Source organism: Pholcus phalangioides, unplaced genomic scaffold (assembly GCF_987345545.1).
Source record: "Pholcus phalangioides strain wild (caught in Gottingen) unplaced genomic scaffold, Ppha-v1.0 ptg000022l_1, whole genome shotgun sequence".
Taxonomy (NCBI): domain Eukaryota; kingdom Metazoa; phylum Arthropoda; class Arachnida; order Araneae; family Pholcidae; genus Pholcus; species Pholcus phalangioides.
In genome coordinates this window covers 36,438,082-36,448,804 of record NW_028301615.1, presented here as the reverse complement: position 1 = coordinate 36,448,804, position 10,723 = coordinate 36,438,082, and the positions used below count along the sequence as shown (strand labels likewise).

Here is a 10,723-nt window from a genome sequence, read left to right as displayed (position 1 = left end):
AGCCTGTTTCTTTCCCAAATTTTTAGGATTTAATTTCTTTCTTTTGAAAATTTGTTTTTTCACGTCACCTGTGAGAGATTCGTTAGTCAAGGTCGTACCGATACGTCTGTTTACATTTTTGTCCGAAATGAGCGACTACACTGGGGTTAGATCCGGGAAATTGCGATTGAAAGGCGAGAAAAAGTTGGTGAACCCCGTTTTTTTTTCCACCCTACTCTCCATATACTATTTAGTTGTTTCACTGTGTGGTGATTAATGCGTTTTGTATGTATTTATATTTTAGGAAGCATAAACACAAGAGGAAACACAAAGATCGTGGCGATGAAAGCACTAGTCGCCAAACTGAAGACAATGATACAGAGCTTCACGGTTGAGTATATTTTAAGTTAATTGCACTCAACGCCAACTGGCGACATTTATAGAATCGCCAATGGTAAATCAGCGACATCTCGTTGATCATTTAGGCTAAATTTCCAAAACACGGATTTTTAGTTTGGTAGTTCCCCCTTTTATTGCCTGGCCAGATTTATCGATATGGCTAGTTCTCAATATATGGTTTTGGTATAAGGGACATGCCAACTTGGCGTTTTTTTCCCGACGATAAGTCGCTGGCGCGCTGTGTTGTTCTGCCTTTGCCGTTGTTCTGCTGGGTTGTTGTTGTTCTAGAATGTTCTTTCTGTTAAAAAACTACAGCCAGGTGGCGCTGGTTGTTCTAGCGCGTCTTTTCAAACTGCCATTTTGTCGATTATGTTCCGTGCATTTGGATTATATTTTGTTGTCAGGTCAGGTTGTATCTTTCCTTTTTTTTTCTATTTTTGACCATACCTTCCATTTAAAGCATTGTTCAAAAATATTAGGGCATTATTTCTAAGCAGGATCTCACTCTAAAATTGTCTAATGGCAGGCCGATGTTGGGTGGGGAGGGAGTGGGTAATACAATTTTCTGCCAAACTTACCTGTCCCCAAATAGGGTCCTGTTGCTAGAGTTTTTGCGGAACAGAGGGCTTCTTAAATCAACAATGTGTTGCCTAAAATGCGGAACTGTCATGAAAGTGACCCCAAAAAATGATATTTCTGATGGTTTTATTTTTGTCTGATGGCTAGTAAGTACAGAGCCAAGCAATCGATCAGGTATGGGTCATGGTTCGGGTGCAGTAAATTGAATATTCCCGAGACTTTCCTACTTTGCTATGAGATTCTGCAAGGTCAAAGAACCGCCAGGATAGCTCAGGAATATTCTTTTTCTTGTGGCACCTTGGCTGACTGGTGTCAATTTAATTATGATGGAATTCTCGATCACATTGAGTATCATTCGGAGAAAATAGGCGGTGTAGGTAAGACCATTGAGAGGTCGATGAGGCTAAATTTGGAAAGAGAAAATACAATAGAGGTCACAGGGTGGAGGATCAGTGTTTTTTTTTTTGGTGGGTAGAGAGAGAGAGGGAGGGAGATGTTTTTAGTAGCCGTTCATGTGACAAGTCTGCGGAAATGCTCGTTGGGCTTATCGAGACATAGATAGAGAAGAGAACAACTATTCATTCATTCCAATTGCTAGAAGGCCTATAAGCGTCTAGCCGAAAAAGGATACACCCATTCGACAGTCAACCATAGTGTTGAATTCGATGACTCCAAAATGATGTCACACGAACACCATAGAGAGAGCACTTGGCGACATGTCAAGAGCACACTGCCGGAATACAATAGCCTTGCAGATTTCAAATTTTATTTGACACAGTTTATGTTCTGGCAGGCATGTGCAGCTGAAAAAATGGATATATTCAATGCCTTTTTGGAAATGGTTAGGGAAGTCAAATGGGAGGATTTCAAACCATCTAGACCAGCGGTTCTCAACCTTTTTTGACTCGCTGAGCCCTTTTAAGTAAAAAAGTTCTATGGCGGAGCCCCGAACCAAATTTTTAATTATTCATCAAAGTTACTGATTTATTTTTACTATTTAAAAATATTTATAATTATTTTTTTTAATTTTACTGTTTTTTTATTATTTTTCTCGAGCGGCCGCGGAGCCCCTGGGGAGTGCACAAGGAGCCCCAAGGGCTCCGCAGAGCACCGGTTGAGAACCGCTGATCTAGACGATTGTAGGCTTATAATCCAGAGCTTATTTATTTATGCAGAAATCATATTTATAATCCAGAGCTAATTTGTCTTCATACTATTATATTTTTCTTTCGTAATATTTTTAATATTTGAATGGATTTTTTTTTTTTCTATGCTGGAGATTTTTTTTATATTTCGGTGACCGTAGTGTCTAACGGCCTTGGCGACTTTTGGTTGGGTCGTCAGATATGTTTGGCGCCGGAAATAAAGTTGCCCCTTATTGTCTGTTCCCATTTTTAAAGGTTATAGCCTTCCCATCACCCCGCCAGTAGCCCTATCGCCAAATCGTGGCTAGAGATGAAAAAATAGTTGCCAAATAACAGTGGTGCACAATTTTCAGTCTATGCCAAAAACGTTGATGTGAAGAAAACATTGGTGGGGGGGGGGGGGCCTGAAAATCTCCCCATTCTTCCCATACATATGGGACTCAAGCCTGTACACGAGGCTGAATGGTGTTTTGTTTTGTATATCGTGAATAATTCTGTAAGGGGGGAGGCTGAGCCCCTTTACAAAATTTATTACAGAAGAAAACAATCACCAGCACCCCACCAAAAAGACGTAATGCTATGTCTGTTAACCCTTAAAACAAATTTAAAAAAAAATTATATAACTGCCACTGTGGAAATCACAAAATCTACTAGAAATTGCTACCTGTTTTCAAGAAGAATATTTGTTTTCTGATCCCGTGTAATGATAAATGTTTTCTCCCCGAAACCAAGAATAATAATAAAAAAACAAGAAATGTAAGATCTATCATTTATTCTGTATGCATAGAAATATGCATCTCCAAAAAGGGGGGGGGGGAAATGGTCTTGCCCCTATTATCTAACTGTGAATAAAAGCTCACTCTACCAACTGGCAGTTGATTGATAGGGGAGGAAAACATTTTATTAGGCAAAGCTCTCTGTACAGACCTAGCTGGACCCGATATTGCCGAAATGAGAAGGTTGTAAGAAGACAAGATATTTGGGATTGCTGCCAGTGCCGTAACTAGCCATTCCTGTGCAAGAATTTGCATTTAGACCCCTTCTGGCTTATTCTTGCCCCCCTTCCAAGTGGGCCCTGTGTTGGTGCACCTGCCTAGTTACACACTGATTTCCGCTATGGAGGTTAAAACAAAAAAAGAAAGATAAAAATGAATGACAGAAGCAATAACCGAAACAAAATTCTTAGTCCTATATATACATAATCTATATATATAAAATTGATTTTCTGTCTGTGTGTGTATGTTCTCTATACAAATGTACAATTTTAGATCGATTGTCGCCAAATTTTGCATATATATCAAATGAGACCTGACTTAAATGATAGGCTACTTTAAAATTCATCAGAGCAGGGCAAATGCCCCAAATGGCCAAAAAACCATAGGGCAACAATGGGTTTTGGGCCTCAACAATCACTTTCCGAACGTTTACTTTGGTTACGTGGTTCCCTAGCATTGCGTTTCAGACGTGTATATGCCGTTACAATGGTTTGTCATTTCTTCAACACTGTCAGTATATGTATAATATTTATGCCTTTATAATGGTGTGCCACATTTTCAATACTCCCAGTAATGAGGTTTTTTGAATGACGTCATAATCATCATCAGCATTGCTTTGAGGGTCAGGAAAAGAGTGATTCTCATAGAAATCAGTGTTAAAATTGCCAATTTTAATGTAGAAATAAGGAAATTTGATGGGGTTTTCTGTCACATCAATAATTTTAAAAAATTGTATTAAATACTCAATTTTTGAAATATTGAGTTCGCTTAGAGATATATGAAGCCCAGGAGATTAAATATGAAGTAATTATATATCCGGACCTACTTTTTTGAGTTGGATATCCAGGCAATAACATTGATTTCAACTTTTTATTTATATCTTCTCAAGCCTGAAAATTAATGTCTCCGTATTGTCTTTTAATATTGAACTACATAAATTCATATAGTTTAGGTTGTTTTAAAATTAATTATGGGCCCATAAAAAGTACATAGAAAAAATTCCACAGCTTTAATTAAGCATTTTTTGAAGCAGGCAGAGATGGATAACTTGAAGTTCAAGGGGGGGGGGGGGGGGAAGGAAATCGAAATACCTAGCACCCTTTAAAAAAAAAAGTATATATATATTTATGACATGAATGTCGCTCTCCACTTCTTAATACAAGATATACAGAAGACTGGATGTTGTGAAGATATTTGTTATTTGAGATGTTAATTTTTTTTTTTTTTTTTTAAGACTCCCGGTAGAGGCAGAGATGAGTTTTTTCCTTCCTTAAAAAATTAACATCTCAAATAACAAATATCTTCACAACATCCAGTCTTCTGTATATCTTGTATATATATATATATTTATTTATTTTGACGTTTCTTTAAATCTAGATTTGTTTCTTTCATGAGTCGCGCAGGAAGTCACCATATTCGTGGTTTGCATGTCCCTGAAAGAAAGGGGGAGATATCACGTGATCCAAAAAAGCTTCATTGAAGAAAACCCGGGCAACGCTGGGTATTATAGCTAGTAAAATATAAAATTGATTTTCTGTGTGTGTGTATGTTCTCTGTACAAATCTGCAATTTTGGGCAGATCGTCGCCAAATTTTGCATATTTACCAAACGGGTCCCGACTTGAATGATACACTACTTTAAAAGCTTATCAGAGCTGAGCAAGTGCCCGAAATGGGGAAAAACTGTCGGGCAATATGATTCTCCTGGGCCTCAACAATCATTTTAAGAATGTTTACTTTGGTTACCATGGCTCCCTAGAAATGCATTTGCCTTTACAATGGTTTGTCACTTCTTTAATGCTGCGAGTATATGTATAATAGCTTATGCCTTTATAATGGTTTGCCATTTTTTCAATCCTCCCAGCAATTGAAGAAAACCCAGGCAGCACCGGGTATTATAGCTAGTATTCATATAGAATTTGATAAAATATTTCACATTTGGCAAAATGTAATTAGAAGCTGATTATATCCAGTGGTAATTTTACCAATCGGTTTGTCACTCTCGTACTGGACTCATTTCCCCAACTTTAGAATTATAGGAAATTATTCAATTACATGTACATAAATGAAATTAATAAAGCATCAGCTCATATCAGTAGACATAATATTTATATTGAATATTTTTTTTATTCAGGAGGCTGGTGGTCTGTGGAGACTTTCTCTGAAATAACTGGTTCGATAGCCATTGAATTTGGATCAAATTGTTATGTCAAGGCATTGGACAATGGCTTGTTCATACTTGGAGGTCCACATCCTAAAGGTACTTAATTATATAGAATTTTTCGGTATTAATTACTCTGGTTTTTATATGTACTACTGTAACATAAAATGGCTATTAAATATAGTGAAAATATATGTAATATAAATACCTATATTTTTAGTCTGTGGGCAGTATAGTGATACTTGATACAACGTTATATCCCTTTATAATGATATTTTTCTAAATCTTTAGAATTGTCTAGGCCCTATAGTCTAATGTTAAACTGCTCTTAATGTAACAATATCGTCTGCCATGAGAAATCCCTCTTTAGTGATATTTTTTTTTAGTTTTCAATCTACAACAATATATTTTTACAGCTTGCTCAAAATCACTTTTAATATATTTTTTTTTTTACTTTCATCACCTGTTTTTGTTCTTCCAAGGGCATCTAATAACTAGAGATGTAAGGCGAATATATTCTTAAGTAAGGAGTGTTGAAGATGTTATTAATTTATTATCATTATTATTATAACAAGTCATGGAATGGCAGCAGTATGCATTCGAATGTCGGCTCGGTTGTTATGGCAACATATGTCTCTGTTGGATGTTTATTATTAAAGAGTTTGTTATATGTTGTTGTTCATAATCAATGTAGTCTCATCACTAAACAAGGAGAATTTCTCTGAAGAATATTCTTGAAGATTGAGCATATTTTCTTGGATGTAAAATTTTGAGAATATCCTTTTCCATTTTAAATAATGAAAAAATATACTATTTCTTTTATTAAATAGTAGATTCTCTAATCCAGCTCATGGGTACAGTAGCCTAGGCCAATAAGATACTCGTCTAAAGTACCAAAGGATGTTTAGAGATGTCGCGAGTTCGATACTCGGTTCATCCTTGTCAGAAACTTTCATGACACAGGTGTGCAACAGAAACAGTGACATGACTGCACAAAAAAATTGCTACAGCAGGAAGTCCCATACCAAGGGGTTAGCGTACTTCTCGATGAGTATAAGAAAAAGAGGCTCAATTTCAAAAGCTAAATTTCAAACACTGCCATTCGGAATTGGAAATAAATTGTAGGTCCAGGTTTAATTAGCCCTGTGGTGCGAAAAAAATTATCAATGATCCAGCACATATCACAACACGGTATGCCAAATGATTAAAATTGTCAAGTTATTGGAAGCCAATGAAAAAAAGCCTATTTGAGTAACACAGCAGGCGGTTTTTAGAATCATAGATATTATCATTCGGGTATTATTATGACTTTTTCAAAGTATGGAACAGACCAATATCATAGCATGGTGAAAAATTTTGTTTATAGTTATCAGGATTACAGTTTAGGGTTTTTATTCATCAAAAGTTTTTTTCTTGTTCTGTATTTAGAAAAATTCCATGCGACACCATAACCTAGAATTGCCCCTTACCAATTGGTACTACTTTACCGCACACCAACTCTGGTCATATATATCGCCATTCTGCAATTTCCAACCAGTGGAGCTGGGCGGGAAATGAAAGCTCCATCCATTGGTGGTTGCCCTATAGGCTTGGTAGGTAAAGAACTTGCCTCTGATGTTCTATGCCTGGATTCGAACTCGTGGACATTCGAAGCCGCTCATCAATGAGAATTCCCAAATTGGTGACCCTAGTTGCATCTGGAATAGTGACACTATTCAACTTGTAAGAGAAACATGGATTTTTTTAACCAAAATGCGTGACTATGCACATGTTAACACTACTTCATGCTCCATTTATTAGCCCATGCTCCAATCCTGTTTAAGTTGGCCTGGAGCAACTCCTATTGCTTTGATCCTCTTCCACCCCCATTAGCTTCATGTCATCTGCGAGTTTGCTAACAATCCCATCTATATCCTTATCGATAAAAAAGTGTCTATAGATTGATTGTATCGATAAAAAGTGAAAAACTATGGGGGGCCAAGGACACTTTCTTGAGGAACTCCACTGGTGACATCTGTCCAATCAGAGAATTCCCCGCTCACCACAACTCATTGTGATCTATCTTTTAACCACGATTCTATCCAATTTGGCAAGTTGCTCCCAATCTCGTGTAAATGCTTCAAGAGTTTACAATGTTGGACCTGATCACATGCCTTCTGGAAATCACGTTAAACAACATCTACATTTTTGCCCTTATCAAAAGCCTCAGTCCAGTAATCATAGAAGCTGAAACATACTGATAGCGTACCTTTAAAGTTGGATTTTAACACAATTTATTTTTTTACACATGAATGTTAAACATTTTAAATATAATACAGAGCCGATTTGTGTGACCATCTGGTCACAAGAGAGTTAAAAGAGTATGTGTCCTTTGTCGCTTGCTGGACTAGCCACGTGCAAGAGTTCGCCACATGTACATTACTGGATAGGCTAGGTGTAGCGTTGAGTAACCTCAAAGCAAAGGAGGTTAGTTACACATGACGTCCCCTTCCTGAACTCATGCTGAATATCTAACAATACATTATTCTTGTCTAAACTTCAATCCAACTATGTTGGTTTTATTTTTTTTTTTTAAAAGTTAATTAATAAAACTTTTAAAACGTTATCAACAAACTAATCAATTATATTTTTTCACATTAAATAAGTACTTAAAAGCAGATTTTTTGTGGTACTAACAACGTTGATTCAGAAAAGATGTCAAAACAGCTTGAATTTCATGGCGTGATAATAATGTTGCCTCTAAATGTAAAGATACTCTCTCAACAACAATATTTTTTTCGGTCTGCAGAGTATCAACATTCATATCAACATTTCACTGTAATTTGAAATTTCAATGTGGTGAACACTTATTGTTGCATCCCCAAAAAATAATATTTGTAATAAGACATAATGTAATATTGCATGAAGAATTCACTTAGACAAAAAAGCTGCCTCTATTTGATTCTAATTCTACGTGCTTCTGATTGTAATTCTATGTGTTTGAAATCAGGTGAAGGACCAGACCCAGAAGAAGTATTAACAGCTGTGCCAGTGTCTGAATCAAAAATCGCATTGAAATCTGGTTACGGGAAATATCTGCGAGTTTCGAGTGAAGGGCATGTAGAGGGCCGGTCTGATGCTATCGGAGCACTGGAACAATGGGAACCTATTTTTGAGGATGTGAGTTCTATAAATAAATAAGTCTTGTTAGTCACTTGTGAAAAGTGATCTGTTTTATCGTCAAGTAATACTTATTTTTTTAATTTACTGTTTTTCAGGGTAAATTGGCACTGCTGTCATGTACAAACTCCTTCATGTCCGTGGATGACGAAACTAGTGATCTCGTAGCCAATGTGAAAAAAGCTGGTGAAAATGAAATGTTGAAGGTAAAGTGTGAGAAAGACCATGTTATTTGATCGTTTTCAGTTGTGTTACCACATATTTTTTTTTATCTTATGGTTTTGTTATTGCAAGTTCATAATGATTGTAAAAGAAAAGGAATCAAAAATTTTGTTGTGGGAATTATTTTCCTCCTTTTATCCATTTTCCAGATACGGTGTGTTTCGGAGCGCATTAAGAGTGATAAAGATGATGTTCCCGATGAAGAAAAGGGAAACGTAAAGTCATGCGAGCTGAATTATGTGTAAGTGGATGATATCAATAGCCTAGTTTCTTTCCTACATATCCAACCTCTTTCAAGTAGTGTGAGCACCCTTTATTCTTCAGCAGCAGTACACTGGGTGCATAAGCAGAGATAGGCTTGAAAGTGTGTGTGTGTGTGCGTGTGGGGGGGGGGTGGTATGATGTGAATTTGTACAAAATGCATAGGTAGCAGGGCGTATAGTATTTTACTGGCGAACCGTTAATCATAGAGGCATACTCAGGGCCACAACTAGACGCTTGGTCTGCTGGAGGGCAAGCACACGTTTTGGGGGCCCCTCTTGTAATGCTGAAAAAGAGGTTAGAGGGGTAAAATTTGCACCCCTCTGGCCGGCCTGCTTCTCTCTAGTTACAGCCCTGGCCATACTTGCAATTAGAAAAGTTTCCAAATAATGTGTCGTACTTAGATATGTCATTCATGTTGCAAGGGATTGCATAGTTATTAAAATAAAAAAATTAACTCTTTATACAGTCCCTGTGTGCCTTAAAATCCAATTTACATGTGTGGATTTTAATATGCTGCTGCAGGTTATATGCAAAAAATTACTGTGTAATGTCTTTGTAGTGTAATGATAGACATGCTTGTATCAAGTTAAGCCAATGTTTCCCAACATGAGCAATATTGTCCCTTGAACGGAGGACAATTGAATGGTTTGAGAGGAACGATAGAAGTTATGAATAAAATAAAATAATATTGGTAAAACCTAAAATAATATTGGTACCATAAAATAATATTGGTAAAACTTGAGTTATGTGGCGATAAGATAAAAAATTTTGAAAAAAAGTGTGATGGAACATCAAGTATGGAACCCAAATTAGGCATAAGAATTTTTTTTGCACAGTCAATCGAACTCAGAGATAACATGAATATATGCCTAAGTCAAAGTTTTCCCTCGGCTCCAGAACCTTCAATATTATTTTAGTGTTTATTTAAAGTTTTCCTTGTAACTGGAAGTTTTATTCTATTAAATCGGAAGTTTTCAGACATGATATGAGTTTTCAAAAAACGGCATCTAGCCCCCCAGTGAGGAATTAAAGGTGCTTCTTTCTCCCTCTTCCCTTTCTTCTTCATTTTCTGTAGACATACTGACCAATGATAATTAACTTGGTCACCAGTGCTAGCAAATCTTTATTGCATGTCTGGTCCTTGTCAATCTTTATTTAACGTCTGTATTAAACTTTTGTCCAGCAAAAAATTCCAGAGTTTTCAAGACAGAAAATTGAAGATCAGCGGAGAAGATCGTTCAGCAGTGAAAAGAGCCAGGAAAGATGGAAATCTTCACGAAGTTCTTTTAGACAGGTAAAAGTTAAATGTGAATTGCTAGAAACTTGTTTTTTTATGTCATTTTAGCTACACATTAAAATATTATTTAGAGTTATCTCATTTGTATTGGAAAGTTGAGTTTTTGTCGGTCAAATTCTATAATTCTCTGTTTTTTAATACTATTTATTGTACAGTTGAAATATGATGTTCCAAATTTATTAAAAAAGTTATTTTTCATATTAGGAGAGCAAAAATGAAGTCTGACAAATTTTGCAAGTGAATTGAAGGTCAAGCAGCGTAACGCAGTAACTGCCGATTTATGTCATGATTTAATACTCCATTTCTCATTGTCTTGTGTTGAAACGATGTCATTAAATATTAAAATAATGTCAGCACTGAAATTCAGATTATAATTTTTTTTCAGCAGTAAAAACACTTTTTAAAATAATATTTTACAATCTGTTGAAACGAGAATGAAACATGTAATCTCTCATCGACATTTTTTATAACAAACTCTACTTATACATTTGCCTACATCAGGGATTTCAAAGCACTTTTGAGAT

General features: G+C 36.1%; 1 protein-coding gene across 1 annotated transcript; it reads left to right on the top strand.

Annotated features, from left to right (window-relative positions):
* The first annotated feature begins 101 nt into the window (after positions 1-101).
* FRG1 (FSHD region gene 1) lies at positions 102-10,561 on the top strand. Its single transcript, XM_089249999.1, has 8 exons — positions 102-183; positions 284-369; positions 5,231-5,356; positions 8,247-8,416; positions 8,515-8,622; positions 8,788-8,879; positions 10,086-10,196; positions 10,404-10,561. Exons 1-8 carry the CDS (start codon positions 128-130, stop codon positions 10,438-10,440), a joined length of 786 nt encoding a protein of 261 aa, XP_089106125.1. The 5' UTR covers positions 102-127; the 3' UTR covers positions 10,441-10,561.
* Positions 10,562-10,723: the final 162 nt, after the last annotated feature.

What these genes read in the sequence shown, in the direction of transcription:
- FRG1 (XM_089249999.1), top strand. Translation starts at nt 128, where the DNA reads ATGAGCGACTACACTGGGGTTAGATCCGGGAAATTGCGATTGAAAGGC. An exon ending in GGGAACCTATTTTTGAGGAT is followed by an intron (nt 8,417 to 8,514) that starts GTGAGTTCTATA and finishes ACTGTTTTTCAG; the next exon opens with GGTAAATTGGCACTGCTGTC. An exon ending in CACGAAGTTCTTTTAGACAG is followed by an intron (nt 10,197 to 10,403) that starts GTAAAAGTTAAA and finishes TTTTCATATTAG; the next exon opens with GAGAGCAAAAATGAAGTCTG.